The 22247-nt window shown below is 42.9% G+C and overlaps 2 protein-coding genes across 2 annotated transcripts in view; one reads left to right on the forward strand and one right to left on the reverse strand.

The window, feature by feature from the left end:
* Nucleotides 1-1579: 1579 nt before the first annotated feature.
* On the reverse strand, nt 1580-3091 carry mrpl19 (mitochondrial ribosomal protein L19). The gene is made up of 6 exons (XM_089021795.1): nt 2960-3091; nt 2710-2806; nt 2495-2613; nt 2277-2411; nt 2028-2209; nt 1580-1950 (listed from the first exon to the last, which is right to left on the reverse strand). Exons 1-6 carry the CDS (start codon nt 3081-3083, stop codon nt 1717-1719), a joined length of 891 nt encoding a protein of 296 aa, XP_088877921.1. The 5' UTR covers nt 3084-3091; the 3' UTR covers nt 1580-1716.
* Nucleotides 2522-22247, forward strand: part of eva1aa (eva-1 homolog A, regulator of programmed cell death a) — a 45889-nt gene continuing 26163 nt past the window's right edge. Inside the window, exons 1-5 of the mRNA XM_089021793.1 lie at nt 2522-2628; nt 3469-3833; nt 15169-15389; nt 16244-16367; nt 18960-19112. Coding sequence (XP_088877919.1) covers nt 3617-3833; nt 15169-15389; nt 16244-16367; nt 18960-19112 — 715 coding nt within the window. The 5' untranslated portion in view covers nt 2522-2628; nt 3469-3616. The remainder of the gene's footprint in view (nt 2629-3468; nt 3834-15168; nt 15390-16243; nt 16368-18959; nt 19113-22247) is intronic.

Genomic DNA, 22247 nt, shown 5'->3' on the forward strand with positions numbered 1-22247 from the left:
CTCAGAGCTACGAGCAAAATTTTGGTTAGCTGACGAAGCCTCTTGAATGAAAAGCGAAACGTCCAACACCTTCAAAGAAGTTCAGATGACGACTGAAGAAACCTTTTCATTAAAGGGTCAGACAGATATTTCATAGCTAATGGCACCCTCCAGTGGATTTGTAGTAAATCACACCACACTTTTTTCATTCTGTATTTATTCAGACTTAGCACTACTGAAGGCCTAGCGATAAAATTTTCGGCCTGCCACTGTTTTATACAATTTTCGATAAGGTCGATTACGCTGGACAACAAATCCAATTGTATTCCATGTAAGGGTATGAACAAAATAAAATACAAATAAATATGTAAATAAATAACTAAATAAAGCGATCAAATGCTTGTCAATGATACCCGCAACCCCCACCCATTTATCCCACGGTAAGCGTGAAGAGCGTGTATCTGGTTTCCAAACAAGACGGGCCTGTCCCAGACGTTTACAGTTGGTGCTGTTTGAGGTGTCTGTCTGTGAAGGCTGATATGAGAGTGTGTGTGTATGTGTGCGTGTGATCTCCATTCTCAGCCAATGAGGCTTTAACTCCTCTCCAGGTGCACAGAAGTCAACCTGAGGGCACAAGAGGCACATACAATTGCGATCTCTCTTTCTCGTTCCTCGAAGCAGTAACTTTGCACTTTCGACAGGCAACCGCGGTCTGCTTATAAGGACTCGACGGCGTGCGACAGGCAGGATAAACATCCCGCTTCCCCGCCTTTGCACGTGAACAGATGTGGGGTGTGTGAAGCAAAAGCAAGAGCGAAGGTGGCGGAATGACAACATGCTGGGTGATTTACTGTATACAAAAGTTTTTTTTTTGTGCTGCAGGTCCACAAAAGTATATCAGGATTTATTATTTTGCTTATGGAGTGGAGTTAGCGCTGTTTGACAGTTGCACAGTTTGGGGCCAAACAAGCTGCTGTGTGTATGATGATGCTGAAAGGGGGTTTTCGGACGTTAACTGCCACAACAGATGATCTACCAACTCTCTTTGCGGATCTGTGTGGTCCGTAATGAGCCTGGTAAACATCTGCTACTCCCGTATTAGAGGCTATTTTCTCCATGTGTCATCCTATAATATGGAGAAATTAAAGTGCAGGGCCTCTTTGAATGTTTATAGACACACACACATTCACCAAGAGCAGACATAACATAAGGAGTCTTAAGTGTTTTTACAAGGCGAGTGATGCTCTGACATACCTTCCCAAAAGCACAACTTTCCATCCTTGATAGTAAAACACGACTGGGTGTCCTTGGTCCATTTGCTGTCAAAACCAACCAACCCCCAACCACCCTGTTAACTGGTTTACACCGAGTGAAATACTCAAAATCTGTAACTTGCACTCTAAGGGTTCTTTTGGTGGAGGGGGGGGTGCTCAATGATAGCACTAAGCTCACTTTTGTGGGTTTAAAGGCAAAAAAAATCTTACATTCACTGCAAATACAGAAGCTCGTTTATAAAACAGCTGACCTGATCTAAAATATGTATATGAAGATAAACAGTGCACCCTAGTGGCCAGATGAAGAAAAAACAGACGCATGCAAGTCTTGCCATGTTGTGTGATATTTATTATGGCACATTAGTATCTTGAAAATATTGATTGACAGTTTTTTTGTTGTTGTTTTTTTTTATAAACAGATTCAAGAAAAAAAGACAGTCCGTCTTTGGGGGATTTAAAGACGTCAAGTGCTTTTCAACTTGCTCATGTCCTGTTGGATCTCACTGGTGATCTCCTCCTCAAGCTTGGAGGTGTCGTACTCCCGCAACATATCATATTCCAGCCATGGCCTCGCCCACTTCTGCGCCCGCTCCATCCTGGCCGGCGACACACACAAGTCGAAGCGGATGCCCCGGATGTCAAATTTGGGCCGTTCCCATCGTTTGGACCACGGCCTTGGACGCATTTTCACTTTTAGCTGGAGGATGGAGAGAAAGATGCAGAGTTGAAATATAATTATGAGATGTATAAAAAATGTCCACATGTCCTGCTCACCGTGTTAAGTGGAACCTCTCCGGTGAAAGTGATGGGGACAGGCTTCATTTCCGGATCCACTGTGCTGTACTCGGGCAATGCATCTCTTAGGTACATCAGGTTGTCATCCAGCCGTTTCTCCAGCTTCAGCACCTGGATCTCCTGAATGCGCGGATTATACATCTCATAGCAGATCTCCACTCCTGGAAATCAAACCGGCAACATTACCTTTTGTATTAGGAAGCGAAAATAACAGGTAGATTAAGTCACCTTGACCCTTGATGATGTTTCTTAGGATAAACGTTGCCCCAAGACCCTTCCCACCTCTTTGGGTGCATATGCCGACAAAACGGTTGGATTTGCCACTGGCATTGGGGTCAGCCATGGTCACAGCAAGTATGCTGCCTATAAAATCAGAGTCACACAAGACCATATGACTGACAAAACGGTGTTTGTGGGCAGGATGGATGCTGATGCGAGTGACATACCCACGTAGAATTCAGGAAGGTTGATGACACCCCTCCTGCGGACCATGTCTCTCCTCTCCATGTAAAACTTCAATGGGTTTGTCCTTTGCCGTGGTGGGATGAACTCTGGGCTCAGGAATCTAATTTGAAAACAGGTAGAGTTGAGTGATTTTGCTTTGATGGCCGCCAGCATTACAATTAATGGGACTATTAATGAAATGCGATGTTGCGCATACTTCCGCAGAGCCTCCTTATCCTGCGTTTTGTCTACTATGACAGGCTTGGGCGGCGGGGTGAATTTCGGTAGTTGGCCCTCATCGTTGGACAAGAAGCCTAAAAACAAAACAAGTCTTGGTTATTTAACAACAAATTTATAAGCATTGCATTACAAAACATTGCATTGACGAGTTCGCTGACTCGGAGCATTCTCTTCCGGAAGATCCGGCACACAAATCTTGTGATCTTGCACAAAAATTGATCACTTACGTTCATTCCGGACCTGTATGTTTCTCAATAATAACCTTGAGGAAAATATAATGTTTTTGACGCTTTTCACGGAAGCCGCCATATTTAACCTTCTGTTGTCTCGTGCCTTGTCCGGAAGCCGCATTGGGTCAAAATTGCGTATTTGGGTTTTTTTTAACTGTGATGAACGTAAGTGACCACAAGATGGCGACATTGTTCCTAAAATTGGTTCGGTCCAGCCGTACTGTGGATATTCATTGTATATGTAATGTCAAAAAACATGTTAATTTGTGTAAAATGTTGTATTTCCGTTGTTTATTGACACACTATGCTAAATTTCCGCGATATGATTGACTGAAATGCGCTTGGATGCGATATTATGTTTCCACAACATTGCAGGTCTGATTGGACCATCGCAAAAACAATGAACAATTCGCATACTGATCGGGGCAACTTTTTGATGTTTATTGTTTTTGATCAGGATCAGTGGCAGAAAAGAAATCTGATATTCCGTCCAATTACATCTGCAGGTGTCAGGAAGCCTGCAGAGGGAGGCGTACGTCCTCTCGGTGGGCTGCCTCCACCATCACCACCACATAGAAGTTCAAAGAAACGAAGGAGGAAAAAAAGATTGCAGCTACAGCTTGGAGGAGGAAGAAGTCGCCTCCATCCCGTCCCATGCGGGCCACTCGGAACCTTTTCAACCGTTGCTGCCGCTGCTTCTGCTTCCGATGTGGACTTTCTGGTCCCAAGCGGGATCTCACATGCGCCTTTGACTCTTCAAGGATGTTCCACCTCGATGGGACTCTGTCAGCCGTCACTTGTGCGCTCCTGTTAGGAATAACTTGCCTGGTCGTCGTCTGCGATCGCTCCACGGATTCATCCGACTTCTCAGGTTAGTTCTTGATGTTTATGGTCGCGTCCAAAATCGAGTGATTGTTTCCGAGGCAACGGCTAGGTGACGTGTGCACGCGCTTGTTTTTTTCATGTTGCACCGCAGATTGGGTGGAGAGTAACGCAGCTCCCATTCAGAAATAGTGACTACGCATCGTTTTTGCACTTGCTTTCCATTGAAAAGTAAACTTAAAAGTTTATACGTTTGAGTTTGCGTAGCGTTTACTGGCTCCTACACGCGCACGCCCATTTTTAGTCTATAGTATCGAGTAAACACGTGGCTCAATGTTTGTGGAGCTTTTGTGCAGCATGTTTGGCAGAGAAATGAAGCAGGGGTTAGTTGCGTTATCAGATGCACATCATTATCTTAGTCTTTTTATCTCAAGATCAAAATACATTTTGTGTTGTTTATGTGGCTCTTCAGTATAAATAGTTGAACAGGGCAAACTAAAAAGATACAATACATTACAATACTATATAATACAATTTGATTTATATCGCGCTTTAACATGCAGCTGAAGCTGGAACAAATCGCTTTAATTTGGAGCAGCACTTTAATTTGGAACCTCATACTCTTCCGCTTTTGCCACTATAGTCCTCCCGAGTTTTTTTCAAGTGTCATGAAAAAGCTATCTCAGTACTTGGCCTCCATGCTCTACCCCATCTTTATTTGTAAAGCAGATCTGTGGAGATAAACAACAACCAAGTTAGGTTAAAGTGTGACTTGAAGGAACGATTACCGAGAGACCTTCCTGGATTTTTACCCAAGATGAGGACGCAAACAGTACCGCGGTGTGTTACCTGTGAGTCATGGTTTTGTTTGCTACTTTGGACCTTTTTATTTGCGATTTTGTTCCTACCGACTTTATTTCACACAATTTGTCAAATACACCTAGCTCCTCCTGCCTGCTTTTTTGGGTGATTCACCACCACCACCTTGCAAATTGCGACAAATATTCTTTGGTTTGCATTGGACGGCGGTCAAAGTAAACAAACAAGATGCCAATTTTTCTTCCAGCTCCAATTTGCGCACAAGGGCATTGATGGAAGCTGAGGGATATGATGTCTTATCAAGGAAGGCACACTTAACTAATGAGCCTATTTGTTGGATTCTCGGCTGTTTCTGAGCCTAAAGCAGGCCTGCAGGTTTTGTTTACTGTGTCATAAAACAAGAAGGCAGCTTTGTGGTGGTGCTAATTGCTCTCTAATGGGGTCTAATGGTCGGAAAGCACAACGCAAAGGAGCATATCCGTGTCACATGCCGGTTGTATGTAGCGTACGGTCACATGCGCTTGAAATGTCAGGCTGTTGTGAAAAGCTGCAAACAAGCACGGCGTGATTGCTTAAGTCGAAATAAAGTGGTAGCGAAATTGAGTTTGAAGGGGTTGGTGGAGGATGGTGGGTGTTTTGGAACAGGTGATTACAGATATCCACTTGGAGTTGATTTCCCAATCGACTGGCTCAGACACGATTATTTTAATACCGCTGTCATAGTCCGGGGTTAATGACTTGAAATGGCAGCTTTGGCGGAATCCAGTAGAACTCTCAAATACAGAACTCCTTCTGACATTCAGTGTTCAGTCTGAGACTGCAAAAATCATGACGTGTAAAGCAAAGCCCAGCAAGGGCTATCAGTGTTGCCGTGATACTCTCCAAAGCTGCCAGTGACAGCTGTTTTTTTTTTTCTTCTCTGTCTCCTTTGAGGAAACCCATTTAACGCCAGTCAATAGGATGTCAGGCTTTTTTGGGGTGGGGGAAAGGGGGGCAGAGGGGTTAACTGAGGTCAGCGCATCGTAACTGTGAACTCTGCATCTGTGATACATTTTGTACCGTTACTAGGTTAATAAATAATTATTTAAAGAGTCCATGAAGTGAAGTTAGGTCGTTTCGTTTTGACATATTGTGCATGAAAATTTGAAAAAATGATATATTCTCGTCGTTCGAAGTCGGTAGTTTTTTTTCAACTGCACTTTCTTGGTTTTGAAATGGAAATAGATTTGATCGTGTCTTAGATAGTTCACCTTCAGCAGTGCATATTCACGCTTTGAATTGGATTAGCCTTTATTAGTCTCGCAGTGGGGAAATTTACGTATCACAGCTGCAAAGTGATGAGACTAAGAGGAAAGGAAAGGAAGATGTAGAAAAATAAAATACAGGAGCTGTTCAAAAGGCAGCCACTCGCGAGGAGTCATCTTAAAGTCAAAACAACAAAAAACTAAAAACCAAATAATGTAACACAACACAAAAGATACAGACAGTCATTCAATCTTAAACACTTTATTTTCTGTTGTAATGAAGCAGTTCTACATGAAAGAGGAGAGGATCAAACCATCCTTTTCACCAGTGGATCATGGACATCATTGTGAAATGTGCACGTCTGCTACAAGCTAAATGTTGAAAGCAAACACGAAGCTCTAGCATCAATTGACAAAAATAAACTGTCTCACATCTCGTGGGACAGGAGATGTGAGACAGTCTATTTTCGTAAATCCGCTTCAATTCCAAGCCGCGCGACAGTTCCACATACAAATCGACACTGCTTTCGTTTCAGCGCGGGCTCCTCAAGCCATGCATCTGTCTACTCGGGCGCCATCTTGGGGTTTTTTGGTGTTCCTCCATTTTTGTTTTTATTGCGAAATGCTTAATGTCCCTTCTGTTTGGCGTTGATTTGACATTTTTGACCATCATCTTCAGAAATCTTCCCTTTGGATTCTCATTTTCAGGATGAGAAATTCTATTCTTGCGCCATTAGTTCCCATTTGTTGATGAAAACCTTACACATACACTTGTCATCTTAATCTGCTTTTATTTTGTATATATTTTTTGAGTACCGCTGGATGTGTGTGTACATGTGGGGGGTGGGGGGTGGTGAGCAGGTGAACGCCATCTAAACAAATAGAGCCTCTGACTTGTTTTGTCTAGCCCACCGCAGGCAGACAGCTTGGCGGACAGCGAGGTTTTTGACAAGACTCTCGCAGGGGGAGTTTTACTTCTTGGGAAGTTCCAATTGCAAGAAGATGACATCATCGTTGCCTTTGTCTTATTGGAGCAGAAACCACAGAGCTCCGTGAGAGACATACTGTACATACAGACACACAGAGGCTGGTATTTTCCAAACACAAATTCAATCTGTTTTGGAATCTGTGAAGAGAGCTTCAAAAGTTAATTAGTCGCTCATTAGCTCAAGTGCAGGGAGAGATGATTTTGAAGTCCAAATTGAAGGTCGTGTTTGAAATACCTGACACCAAAATAGCTGTTAGGCCTGTCGTTAACGTGCAAAAATAGTGTTGAAAGGGTTCCTCCCTGTTAGATCGCACAAATACATAAAGCAGACATAGCACCTGTAGCATGTGCGTGCATGCGTGTTACCAAGTGTGATTGAATTGAGAGGCGGAGCCAATGAGATGCAATATTTTTTTTCATTTATTTTTTCCAAGTCATGCACGCAGAGCCATTAAAACGTTTTTGGGCAATGTATATGCTTCAGCGTGCAATTTTTTTTAAGTCTATCAAAAGTGTCGTCTACCTTCAGAACACTTTGAAACAATCTCATGGACATTCCAGTGTGAAAAGGCAAAAAAAAAGTGGCGTTGACGTGATTAATGTGGACGCGTGCTCAACGCCGACGTGCCTTAAAGCTTTGTGTCAAAGCAAGTCAAGTCCGGGCACACAAGACACATTAACTTATTCACTGCCAGACGTGCAAATATGTGTCCACTCCAGTGCCAGGGTTTTAGTCACTGTCACTTGAATTCCAAGACCCACAGAATATAGTAGAGTTTTAGGACTACATAAACATTCAATACAGCGATTTTTTTTTTTCATCAGAAAAAAAATAGTTAATCCCTAACTTATATGGGTCTGGAGTTATATAAGCTTGAAATGAGGTTGGCGGTCCAAAATACAATGCAATACGTACTTATTGGTTTATATAGTGCTTTAACAACAGCTGAAGCTGGTACAAAGCGCTAACATGAAAAAAGGGATATGTCGCCTCTTTGTGGAAGGGAAAAACATTGCCACCGGCCATGGCTACTGCTTTATCGGTACCCAAGCATGAATAAACAAAACCCGAACAAATTTGGCAATGGCGCGCGACGTCATATTTTCAATTCCTGAATAAATTTGTGATTGGCAGTGAATGGGTTAATGTGCGGCAATCAAAGTCATCTCCTTGCAGTGCCGCCGTACGCGGCGGCCTATGTTTCGGGGGTTTAGGGCAAGGGGGTTTCAGCCTGAACAAGGAGGCTTTGTGCAGCCCCCCCGACTGTGTCGCCCTGACAGCCTACATTACAAAACGCTACAACAGCCTGCTCTCCTTGGTAATGCTAATCTGTTGCTTTCCGGCCCTTTGGAGGAGCTCAGGTAAGCAGCCTTTTGAACGACCCCAAAAGCTAGAGTGAACATTTTTGACAGGGTCCATCCCCATTCACTCAAGAGCATATCAGAGCATATTGGCGTTTCATTATCGTGATGACGAGCCCGCCCTGATGAAGGATCCATCTGTTGTTCACTTAATGTCAACAAAAGCCACACAGACGCATCTGTCTGGTGTGTCTGCCGCCATCGAGGTTGTCTGGCATGCCACGCAGCTCTGGCTGGGTCATAAAAGTGACCCATTCAAAAGACAAATATCTTTTCTTGACGTTCCTGCATCGACCCATCATGACAAGATGCACCATGAAATCATGGCCACCGCCGGCATCACACGGGACGCCAATAGGGGGTCTCCTCGCAGGTCACGCTTTCACCCCGTTTTAGCTGCGATAAGGACTCTCACGACGGATATGCACAGAGTAAAAGTGTCCTCTCGCGGAGCGTCCTTTGACCCCCAAAGAGTCATAAAAAGAGGCACGCGCTAAAGGAGGTCGCGGGAGGCCGCGGTTGTGACCCGAGTTTGGTTTTCGCCCCCCCTCCCAGGGAAAAGTGTCCTCTATCCAACTGTGAAGCTATCCCTTTAGCCGGCAGATGTTGCGTAACCCGTCTCACCCCCCCCCCCCCCCCCCCCCCCCCGCCAACAGAGGATGAGCTTAGACAAGAGAAGCATTTCTCTCTTTATTGTGGCCTCAGTCTCGTTGCCAACGTCACTTGGGTGGCCCTTTATTGTCAGCACACAAGCTGCATTGATCGAACGGAAAGGGAAGGGTCACGGTAGGGGGGGGGGGGGGGCTACATTGAGTTTACAAGTTGTGAACCCTGACCGGCACTTCATCACTTGTGATTATTCCGTGCTCCGCTTTGTCCAGATTTCTATCGATAAACTCGGTTGAGGTACCGGTTAGCAGATTGAGGCACCAGTCAGTGTTCATTTTTTGGGGAGCGAGAGGGGGAGGGAAGGTCAGTCCAGTTTTTAGAATGACCACAATGTGTGGTGGTTTTGATTTTCCTGTGTTGGGATTGCAAAGAAATTTGAAATGAGAAGCCGTCTGAGGCCGGAGGAAAGGATGTGGCAATCACAAGTGTTTGTGTTGGCATCTCTGGGTTGGATTATTTCAGATGCTCCGCTTTTCGCCTGTCGGGCATCGGAAGGCGCAGATGTCTTTGCCCATTCGAATGAAGCCGACCATGATGAGTTGATATTGATAGTGGCCATTGAGCCGAGCCCTCGGGTTGTTTAGGAAGGTGGGGAGGGAAAAAAAATGAATAGCAAGGGAACGTGTTGGAACGGCATCAACTTTTGTTTTTAGAGTTTTGCAATCAGTCAATTGTGGTGAATGAATGAATCTGATTAGTGTTTTTGATTTGCTTGGCTGTCTGGGAATCAGAAATGATGTCGTTAGTCGTTGCAGCAATGTTGACATGCCCATGCTGTCATTGGTGTATTTTGGAGGATGGCGAGGGGGTGTAATTTGGGTCAAATTTACATCTGATGATGTTTTGCCCTTTACATTCAGTTACTTCTCAGCAGACATTACGATCGATCTTACGATCAATCCGGCACCCTGTTCCAAAATAGCAAGCTAATGCATGTTTCCGTTGTTCTGTGTGTGTATGTGTGTGTGTGTGTGTGTCTCCACAATCTCCGGTGGTTTCACGCAAGACTCAGTGCAAGCACTTGAAAGAACATGCCGTGAGCTACCCATTTACTCCCCTTCAGTAGTTTAAAAAGTAATCCAACCCTGACTCGATGTCAAATTGAAGCGCCTCCACCTTTTTTCATCGCTGGCTAATCCAAAACGTAATCAGAAAAGCGATGGAATGCGATGGATTTTTAAGAATGATCCTAGCCCAAAAAAGTATGTTGAACTGTCGTTGCTTAGAATTGAAGCGGATTTATAAATGAAATGTATTATTATTATTATTATTATTATTATTATTATTATTATTGTTATTTACATGGGACAGCAAATGTGAGACAGTCTCTTTTTGTCAATGGATGCTACAGGTTCGTGTTTCCTTGTAGTAGACGACCACATTTCACCATGACGTCCCTGATCCACTGGTGAAAAGGACACTTTGATCTTTTTCTCTTTCATCTGTTTCATACGACAAAGAGGGTGCAGAAAGGTCTTAGTGGCTGCCTTTACAGCAACTCCTGAATTTTGTTTTTCTACTTTTTCCTTTCCTCTTCCTTTCATAATTTTACTGTTGTGAAATGTAAATTCCTCCACTGCAAGACAAATAAAGGCTAATCCAATCAAATCCAAGTCAAAGCAATTACGTCCAAAGGGTGAGATATCTTTGTCGTGTCTTTAAAAAGAAAAATGGAGCCACGTATGATTTAAAACCCAACGTGGTTCGAGTTGTTTTACCGTCCCGGGCCGCGTTCCTGGCGGGGGGGCTTTCAACGGTCTCCGCGGTCCACGGGGAGAAGTAATAAGTACGGTGGCTAAAGCCGCCAACTGTGGCCTCTGGACCTCTGGCTGCCACATCCTTGAAATCCCGGCCTGCCTGGCTCGCAACGACGGAAGGCCTTTATCGCTCAACGGCAATCTCTCAAAGACGAGCGAACACGTGATGAGGAAGCCCCACCGCCACCCCGCAACCCTCCTGCTCTTTCAATTCATCTCACCCTCAGTAATCACCACTTGAAGGGAATTCCTTCCGAGGCGGCGGGCCCCGCAGCTTTGCCTTTTCTAAAACATTTGATGCTTTTGACAGCTATAATTTGCTTAAAATAACACCAATAAAGCCGTGAAGCTGTCAATGCTTAAAACGTTAATGTAGCAGGGATGAAACGCAAAGCGGAGCCTTTTGATTCTGTGGCCTTCACGAACTTTGTTTTGGCCGATATACGATTTGAGTCCTTGTAACAAATACAGTAAAGTCTCGTTATATCGATATCGGATATATCGATAGTCCCGGTTATATCGATACTATTTCTATGCACGCACGGAGAAAATTACATGCAAACAGGGTCGGATATATCGATAGTCCCGGTTATATCGATATTTTTTCGGACTCCCTTGAATGATATAACGAGACTTTACTGTATATCCATATTACCAGCACGTGATATATTTAAAGACGTGATCTATTTACAGTGATACCTGAGCTTACGAACTTAATTGGTTCCCAGAAAGTGTAAGGCGAAAAGTGTGTCTTCCAAACATTAATTTCCCATAGACAACCATTAAAAATGAGAATAATCAATTTCCAGTCCCATAAAACATAATTTTCGACTAAATAAGCCTTAAAACTACACAAAATATACCTTCTTTTATGTATAATAAATGTGTCATTGTATTGTAATGAAAGAAATGAACTGTACTAAATAATAAAGTCGTTTTATTTACCTTTATGATGGTCATTGATGTAGTTGCCTCTTGATGATATCAAAGTGAAGTTGCCATGCTTTCTCTGTGATAATATCCTCACTAACGGCGCTATTCGGCCGTGTGGTTTATTTTTTTCCACCAAAAACTAGTCCGCCAGTCATTATGGCGCTCCATGTGTTTTCCGAAAACTCGTTCCAATGCCAAGATTATTTTATCGCGAATTTAATGTTCATAAGGCGAAAAGTTCGTTTTATGTCACATTTTCGTTTGATGTCACATTTTCACTTCATCCCAATCCTGTCTTAAATGAGAGGTGAGAGTATTTAGCTCATCACGGTGTGTAAAAGGGTGATAAGAAGTTGCTGGAAAGCATCAATAGCATCCAAGTTGCCCGTTTGGGACCTCAATGTATGCAGTTCCGTCGTTGTTCACAGAGTTAACTAATGTTCTTTACTCACACCCACCATGCTAATATTTGGAGATGCAATTGTCTGCCAACAATGTTTTCAACAGTTGATCATTAACTGCCTTGCTCCCCCCCCCCCCAAAAAAAAAGCATAGTTAAGATTGGATGTCATTGCATTGTCAACATGACCGCCACTTCCACCGCATTTCTCCTTTCTTGCACTTGTCCGGTGCGGTCTTTTAATCCGCAGAATCAGAAACCAAATTCGACTCAGGATCATTTTTATTAGCCCAGTATGTAGAACACACAAGGAATTTGTCTTTGGGAGAACACGCTTCACTAATATCATTCTAAATATGACATGACAAATAAGTATGGAGGATACTGATGAATGCTAATCTAATCTAATCTAATCTAATTCCCTAGTATAAATGGACTCTCAGGAACAACTTTGAGACAATGTGCATGAATCAAGCAGACAGTGGTTCAAATGAGTACAGAGATGGAGCTGCAATGATTATAACGGAATGCCTGAGTGGAGTGGCTGGAAAAAGTGGTGGGCAGGGTGCAGAGGGTCGAGTAGGATTTTCCGCGCCCTTGTTTTTATTCTTGCAGTGTGCAAGTCCTCGAGAGTGGGTCGGGCGGTGCCAATGAACCAAACCATGATGGAAGAACACAGGATTGATTCAATGACTCCTGACTTGTCTTTCTAAACAGGCAACAGCACGAGCCAGCAGACACAATAGAGTGGCGCTTTTGTTTGCGAAAAAAGCCAAGGCGCTAGTTAAGAAAGCCTCGTCGTGTAAAGGAAAAGGGGCGGAGAGACTTTTGCGTGTTCTCGGAGCATTGTTCAAGCATTCTGCCTCTGAGGGACACCCGTCATTGGTTAGCTAGTTTACACAGGTGCCTCCGAGGCGGTGTCAGTCAACAGGTAGCATGTCGGGGAATATAGTATTTAAGAGTCGCATGGAATGGATGAATGGCGAGATGGCATGGAAAAGGGAAAACAAAATCACATTCGCGTGAGATGATGGGCTTGCCTTCTAATCTCACTTTTGTATTTTTTTTAATGGGAGGGGTGGAGGTATGTGTCTATGCCACACACTTCCAATCATCTACAGTGGGTGGTTTCATTGTAACCCCTTAATACACTGGCCTGTTCCCATGGTGTCATTGCTGTCGCTAAGGCTCGGCTCTCGGGGAGGGCGCAGAAAAAAAAGCAGTGGGCCCTCCGGGTGCTGGCACATGGCCCAGAACGAGCACTAATGATCATTTGAGTCCTAACTGCACATACATACACACAGACGCATATCCCTCCATTTCAGAGCCAGCAGCTAGTTTTAAAACACACGTGTTGTTTTTGTTTTTTTCACGGCGAGGAAGGGATTGACAAATTAGTTTCCATTCCATGAGAATTTGGAGGGTGAAACACATGAGCTGCAGAAAAAAAGTTGGATCTTGCACATGTTTTAAGAGACGTTACTTTGAGATGGGGGAGAGGTGATTTATTCAAAAAATGGGAATAGAATTAAAACAAAATAAAAAATGCTGTAATTGGTTTCCTTCCTTACCTTCCATTTAATTAGATCCTCCATAAAAGTCGACTCTGACACCACCCCTCCATAAAGTTGAAAAGAAACGCATCTGTTGTCTCGCCTCACAAGTCAGCCGCGGGTGCAAACGTATGACTCATCCCCCACGCTTTAATAAGCATCCATATTGAGATGTGACCTTCCGGGGCCTTCCATGCATAAGCACGGCAGTGTGCGTGCGCGCTTGGAAACCGTTTCAGTGTAATCCCCCCACCGGCCTTCCAACTAAAAGTTCACCAAATAGAGCTAATTGTTTCATATCCCGTGTCCACTTGATTGTGTGTGCGTGCGTGTGTGCGCCTGTTGACTCTTTGTATATGTTTGCACAGCACTTCACCAGGAAGTTTGAACTCGGTTTATGGGTTGTTTTTAGTGATGAGCAATTGTCGAGTTTGTGCCATGAGGATATGCCAGTAATGTTTTGTCGCTCTTGACAGTTCTTGCTCTTCTGCATCCTTAAACGGGGACTAAACTGTAGACGCAAAAAACTACGAGCCTGGGTATAAAAGATATTTTGTACGTGCTACATACGATTATGTCAGTGGGGACAACATGAAACTGGTAAATTAACAAATAAATACATAAATAAATACATAAACAAATACATAAATAAATGCATACATAAACAAACAAACAAATACACAAATCAATACATGAGTAAATAAACAAATAAAATACAGTAAAAATAAAAAACATTACAAATAAAAACAAATACTTTACATAAAAACAAATTATGCACAAATCAAAAAATAAACATTTACATGAATAAATAAAAATATAAATATGAATACAAGTAGAAATAAAAATAAAATACAGTAAAGTCTCGTTATATCGATATTCAAGGGAGTCCGAAAAAATATCGATATAACCGGGACTATCGATATATCCGATCCTGTTTGCATGTAATTTTCTCCGTGCGTGCATAGAAATAGTATCGATATAACCGGGACTATCGATATATCTGATATTGATATAACGAGACTTTACTGTAAATGAATAAACACACAAAGAAATACACAAATACTGTAATTAAATAAATACATAAATAAATAAACAAAGAAAGAAAGAAAGAAAGAAAGAAAGAAAGAAAGAAAGAAAGAAAGAATAAATAAATACATATCTAAAACTAAAAATTAAATCAAACAAAAATAACAATAAATACATAGCAGTTTAAGATTACATTTCAATGGTCATTACATTGCCCCTAACGGCCACGTCATCCCATTCAACATGGCCGCCACAACGACGCCTTAGTTTGTGGTCTTGTTGCAGCGCCCTGTCAGATTTGTGGGACTAGATGATTCAAATGCTTACTAATTACAGACAACTTGTCTCCATTTCACATGAGTGGCTGCCTTTCCAGCAGCTCCTGTGTTTTGCTTTTCTACTTTCATTTCTTTCATAACTTTGCTGCTGTGAAATGTAAATTTCTCCACTGCGAGACTAATAAAGGCAAATCCAATCCAATCCAATCCAATTATCCAGAAAACAAAGACAGCATTTGAAGGCATAGTATGCTTTTCAATATCTTATACAAAAATAAAACTGTTGCGTATTCTTTTGTCCCACAATATGCCATACTCTCCCTTAACAGTCACTATGGCAACATGTCCTTCGCAGGCTACTTGTCCAAAGTGTTGAAGAATTACACGGAGCAAGCCTGTGACGGAGAGCTCCTGTCTGCACGCTGCCCGCCGCGCACCACCATCACGGTCCAGTCTGCGTTTTACGGAAGGAAAGGCCCCTCTGACCTCCGCCAATGCCCTGAGAGCTACCAAGCCCTCCTTGGTTATTATGACGCTCGGGGGGATGAGCACTGCTCCGTGTCCACCGCCTTACAGGTAATCAATATAAGATGGCCACTAATATAACGCAGTAAAGTGTTAAAGTGAAGAATGTTAATTACTTAGCAAGAAGACACAACCTAAACTTTGTAGCTGAGGGTTCATTCATATTCAGAAGCCCGCTGTTGATTAAACGTATTGTGAGGATGTTTTCCGGTAAATTAAACTTCCTGAAGAGGAGGCTTCTCTGTTTTCAAGAGCGGACAAAGAAATTTCATGGCCTCTTTGCCCCAGTATCTATCCCCCCCCCGTCTCAAATTAGGATGCGAATGTAAGTCGTGCACCTCGACATAAACACACACTGCCTGGTCTATTTTTAGTACATCGTGGTATTGAATGTAATTGCCTCGCACCCCCCTTTATGCATACCGAGAGACATAGAAGCGCATTGTCGACAAGGGCAAAAATGACCATGCCGTAAATGACCTGCCATATTACGGCAGCCCCCTTTTTGCACCACCGGCACCAATATTGGTGATCGATGTCTGAGCAGTTCATTTCATTAAATGCAACACGTTGTGTAGAGACCATCTGTCTCACAGTCATGAGGTTTCAGAGTATGAACGTTGGTTATGTATAGTTGGTTGCTGATATGTGCCCCGGAAAATGGCTGGCGACCAGCTCGCTTGAATGTCACGTGGTGGACTAATGGAGGGTGAAAACTGAGATGGGAAGGGGTGAATGACTGGAGTGGACCTTTCCGGATTCCTTAACCCCCCCCCCCCCCCTACCTCTTATGTTCGGATGTTTTTTTTTAAGAGTCCTTTTTGAAGTGGTTTTAGGTTTGCCTGTTCCTCATTGTGAAACCGAGTAAAACCAGGTTTTTTGGGCCCCCCTCTCTCCTTGTTTAGAAAATGCTGGATGAGTGCCAAGACAGACGGAGCTGTCAAGTTCTCGTCAACAGCCGCGTGTTTGGGATGGACCAGTGTCCCGGCAGGAGCAAATACCTCACACTGTGGTACAAATGCAGACCCAGTAAGTCCTTCACTACATTGCATCTGATTTGCAGTACCTTTCACACAGTTACACCGACACGCACACACAAATCGCGACTAAATCATTGATTCATTGGTGGGCATATTCAATGGACATACTGAGTACTTGCGTGTAGCTAATTTAAGAGAAATATCTCACATTGCAGTTTGAGAAAGAAGTTCAAGATGGCACCCGAGTAGGCAGTCATCAGCAAGTGCTGTCACGAGCATTGCTTTTTTGTGTTTTTTTTGTGTTGTTTTTGTGTTTTTTTTCCCCCCTTTTTGTTGTTGTACATCTCTTGGCGCGGCTGGGAATTGAAGCCGATTTACATGGGACAGGAGATGTGAGACAATCTCTTTCTGTCAAAGGCTTCGTATTTGCTTTCAACATTTAGCTTGTAGCAGCCATGCACACTTCACCATGATGTCCCTGATCCACTGGCGAAAAGGATGCTTTGATCCTCTCCTCTTTCATCTAGAACTGCTTCATACAACAAAGAGGGTGCAAAGAGTGCTTAAGATTGAGTGACTGTGTCTTTTGTTTTGTCACATAATTTATTATTTTTTGTTGTTGTTTTGACTTCAAGCTGGCACGGGAAGAGTCGCTGCCTTTACAGCAGGTCCTGTATTTTATTTTTCTACTTCTTCCTTTCCTTTCCTGTTATTCTCATTACATTGCTATTCTGAAATGTAAATTTCTCCACTGCGAGACAAAATAAATCCAATCCAATCACTGCAAATAAAAACACATTAATGAATATTGATGGACATACGCTCATTTAAGGAAGGGGGCACAGTATTTCATAGGCACTTTAAAAGGGGGGCAGGTGTATCACCACCACCACCTCCTCCTCCCTCCCACCCCCAATGACCTCACATAAATCAACTGGTCCAAGAGTCATTCGAGACCGACTAAACGATCGCTTGACAGGCAGGCAGCATTTGGCCGTCAGTCACTTGGAATCGGCTCCATGGCCTGTCATCACCCTTAACCGGATCGGCAGAATGGAGAAATGGATGGATACATTCCCTCAATCTTACCCATCCGCTCTGTCCGTGAGCCAGAAAGCTGAGAGCATAATCCACTGATCCCGACTTTTTCCTTTTTCCAATCAACAGCTCTTTTGTTCCCTGTCACTTAACCAATGACTTGTCTGGGAAGGGAAAAAAAAAGCTCTGCATTAGGGAGGGGGCGGCACTAAAAAGGTGTCACCGCCTTTGAAAGAAAAACCGTACAGAGGATCGAAAGAGGAAGTGAAAGAGAAAGAGTCCATCCATCAGCAAATGACACAACAAGCCAATCACGTTCTTTTCTTGACTCGTATTGTCTTGTGCATTCCTGTTGCGCTCCCTGCCTGAATGTGGGCTGTTTATATTTGCCGGCCAGTGGAGCTGCTCTGCTGGTCACAGGTCACCATGACTGGGTGTGTGTGAGGAATGCCGCTGCGTGGCTCTACTTGTCCACCGGGCAACTCTACCTCATGTGTTTTGACGCCACGTGATGCCTTCAGGCGACTATTGAGAAGGGAACATTTGACATTTTATACCCTATTTTCATACTTGACTACAGTAAATACAGCCGGAAGCAAATGCGGAGAGGTGGCGGGGGAATTTGTTTTTGTGATCCTGTTGCTAGGTAGATTTTGCATCATCAAGTATCTGTTTTTGAAATCACTCCAAAATACCCAAGTGAGATGAAATCACCACTCTGTATGAAATCTTGATGACATTATTTTGACTGCAAAACACATTGAAAATTTGACGTAGAGCGCCATTCCCGAATTTGTTTGGGTTTTGTTTTTTTCACACTTTGATGCTGATAAAGTGCTGGCCATGGCCTCTAGCAATCTTTTTATTTCCCACAAGGGGGCAGAATTTCCATTTTTTCCATGTGAGCACTTTTTTCTACCTCATCCTTTTGTTAAAGCGCTATATAAACCAATATGTATATATTACATTGTATTTTGGACAGCCACCCTCATTTCCTGCTCATATAACTTCAGACCCATATAATTTAGGAATTAACTATTTTTTTTCTGATGAAATAAGAGAGTCTAAGGCAGGGGTGCTCACACTTTTCAGCATATGAGCTACTTATAAAAACAACCAAGTCAAAATGATCTACCCACTACAAAAATGCAAAACATAATTATTTTCAAATGTCTTAAGGATTCTTTGTATGTACAATGTATGTTGATGTACCTTGCATAACTGAATAAGCCAATATTACACAACACACATAATAACTACATATACATAACATAATAAATAACTATTAACATTTTTTGTAATTACCTGAGTTTACTTTGATGACTTGCACTGAATTGAATCAGCCAGGGATGCATAGTCCGGACAGCCTCAAGCACATTTCCAAATGTTCATCAGTCATGGTGGAACGGTATTACAACCTTAGATTCTAAGGTTTTTAACGATGAATTGAATCTTTATGTAGTCCTAAAACTCAATATTTTGTGGATCCTGGAATTCAAGTGACAATGACAAAAACCCTGGCACTGTAGAGGACACATTTTTGCACGTCTGGCAGTGAATGAGTTAAAATGGTGAAAATGTTTATCTTTTTTTTCTCCCGCAGATGAATACAAAAGCAAAGTGGTGTGCGAGGAGGACCGGATGAGGCTGAGCTGCAAACGGGGGATGCAAATCGCCGTCTACTCCGCCATGTTTGGTCGCACCCAACAGGGCACCCTTGAGTGTCCCCCCGAGCACAGGAGAGCCTCATCAGTGGGTAAGCAACCACGACGACACTGCTACACATCATTACGTATTTAAAAATAAATACATTTGCATAATAGAGCATTGATGAAAGAACTGTCTACTAGCTTTTTTTCTTTTCTTTTTTTTCTGAAAGAAAAACATACCAGGCTGTTTTTATTGATGACTCGTACATGTCAGGACTCGAACGCATCTTCAACACAAAGACCTTCACAAATCCTGCCAGGCCTTAATTCCACTTTAAGCCCTTTTTTCAGAGTGGGGGACTGTGGGAGTGATGTAGCATGATTTTTTTTACGCTCTTGTGCATTTTTGGAGATTTACAGCTTCCTCCAGTGATTTGTCGACTGACACGCCCATTTCGATGCTTTAAGATGAGAAAGATTTATTATCATTTCAAGCAGTTGTTTCCTGGCCCGGGCTTTAAAATGCACCCTGAGATATATATAAAGCCCCGCGCACACAGACTCACACATTGTTGGGGGCGGAACTGGGTTGGAATGTAGATCGGATGTCATCCTGTCCTCAGATGTGCCGTAGCAAGGGGACAAGGATTGAATTGCCATTCCCGAATTAGTTCGTTCGTTTTTTCATGCTTAGGCGCCGATAAAGCGCTGGCCATGGCTTCTGGAAATTTTTTTTCCCTTCCACAAGGGGCACCATTTCCCTTTTTTTCCATGTTAGAACTTTGTTCCAGCTTCAGCTGTTGTAAAAGCGCTATATAAACCAATGTGTATGTATTGCATTTTAGATTTCAAGCTCATATAACTCCAGATAATTTAGGAATTCACTCTCACACTCACACCTAGAGACAATTTGGAGTGGTCAATCTGCCTGCCATGCATGTTTTTGGAGTGTGGGAGGAAACCGGAGGACCCGGAGAAAACCCACGCAGGTCCAGGGAGAACATGCAAACGCCACACAGGGAGGCCGGACCGGGACGCGAACCGGCGACCTCTGCACTGTGAAGCCGGTATGCTAACTACTCGACTACCGGGCCGCTTTATGTAGTCTTAAAACGCAATATTCTGTGTGTTCTGGAATTCAAGTGACAATGACAAAAAACCTGGCACTGGAATGGACAGATTTTTGCCCATCTCTGGCAATGAATGAGTTAAGAATGTTTCCGTGTGTGTGTGTGTTTGTGTGTGAGTGTGTGTGCGTGTGTGTGTGTGTGTACGTGTGTGTGTGTGTGTGTGTGTGTGTGTGTGTGTGTGTGTGTGTGTGTGTGTGTGTGTGTGTGTGTGTGTGTGTGTGTGTGTGTGTGTGTGTGTGTGTGTGCGTGTGTGTGTTTGTGTGCGTGTGTGTGCGTGTGCTTAGATGCATGACAAAGATGCTCATAATTTAACCTCTACATTTTTATTGTTGTTTACGACGCCAGTGTGAGTTTAAATGGCGAGCTGCACAATGCAATGCCAACATACCCCTGCAGTGTGTGTGTCTCGGGGAGTGGCGGGGGCCTGCTTTATGCGACACCAAGTTCAAAAGGCTAACCCGAGCAGTGTGAGTCAAGAACATACTGTGCCAATGGAGCGCCCTCCACTCCAATAGGTATCGCAGCAGGTGGCTTACTGTGTGTATGTGTGTAATTGTGTGCATCTAATATCTAGTTTCAAGCTCGACATTAAATACAGTAGCGTAACTGTGGCAGTCGCGTTGGCAGATGAACTCTACTGTTACGGTGACACAAAAGGCAGATTAGAGGCAGAGAAAAGCATTGTTTAACCGTCAAATAGCGTTTGGCTTTGTGCACCGTCACAGTGCGCATAGAAAGGCCACACTCACGCACAATCGCACAATTTGGGCTGTTCCAGACTGTCGAATGGGATTCCCTATGTCTTTCACGTGGCTCCCGTGTCACGCCGAGCTGCAGGAAGTGAGCTTTTCATGAGTGACAGCGCAGACCCACATTATTTTTTTCAAAAGCAGATTTTGTGACGTATGGCATCACTTCCAAAGTTCAAATTGGTATTTTTTTTTTTATGTTATACCATGCTCCATTGCATTATGGCATATTGGGCATTTTTATTGTGGGATTCCCTAGAATACCCTCTACTGAAAATAGTGGAGTAGACTGTGTGATAGTACAACCTTTTTTGTATTGTTAATCTCATTTTTATTGTGGGATTAAATCATGAAACAAAATCCAGATAATTAATTTTTAATTCTCTGTCTCCATGTGTTGCTGCACCAATTTTGTTTCATCCATTGCTTAAAAGGTATAGTGGATGTATATGTGAGTTGAAGATACAATAATAATACACAAAGTATTTTAAAAATTAAGACAATCCATCAGGCCAGTATATATTTTTTTCGGAGTAGCTGAAAAATTATATCTGAGTATTGTTCCATTGTCTTTCTACAAGTGTTGCTGCACCGTTGATTCTCAGTTTAGAAAACTGCAACATCAATGCCAATTTCTAGGCGGGACCGATATGGATTATTTGAGGTTGATTCCAAATCTACTCTTTGTGTTTGTTTGGCGTTCGACTCTGACTTGATCTTAGTTTCACTCCCTGGTACTTTTTACTATCTTTGTGACTGCTTTATTTCCTCTATATGATAGCTGTCCGTGTTAAGTGCTTTGTTACAGCTTCAGCTATTGTTACAGCACGATATAAATCAATATTATTGTTAAAAAAAAGATTCTTTCTATATTAGGAAATTAATAAAATTTGTTTTAATCAGAACCATTTTAAACAGACCCAAAAATAGTTCTGTTTTTTCCCTAGAATACCCTCTACTGAAAATAGTGGAGTAGACTGTGTGATAGTACAACCTTCATGACCAAAAATATTTAAAGAGGGAGTGAAAAGACACTCAATTATAAGCTTTCTTTGATGTTTTCTCCCTTTTTTTTCTGTCCTCGCCGAGTTGGACAAGTCCTAACTGTGCAGGAGCCTCAAAGAAGTAGCCCTCTTCTCTCATCTAACTCATTATCATCAGACAAAACTCTTGACATCTAAATTACTCCCCCACATCGCATTTTTTCTTCTCTTCACTGTGAACCTTCTCTTGGGAGCCACAGGCCTATCCTTGTTGGCAGTGGGCAGTCCTTCGGGTGGCTATGATGGCCACAAAGGTGGTTGAGGGTCAAAGGTCACATTTAACAGCAGTTATGTATGCCTGTCTGTGTGTATGTATGTGT

This window comes from Hippocampus bargibanti, linkage group LG19 (assembly GCF_051943395.1).
Source record: "Hippocampus bargibanti isolate YZ-2025 linkage group LG19, ASM5194339v1, whole genome shotgun sequence".
In the NCBI taxonomy this organism is placed as follows: domain Eukaryota; kingdom Metazoa; phylum Chordata; class Actinopteri; order Syngnathiformes; family Syngnathidae; genus Hippocampus; species Hippocampus bargibanti.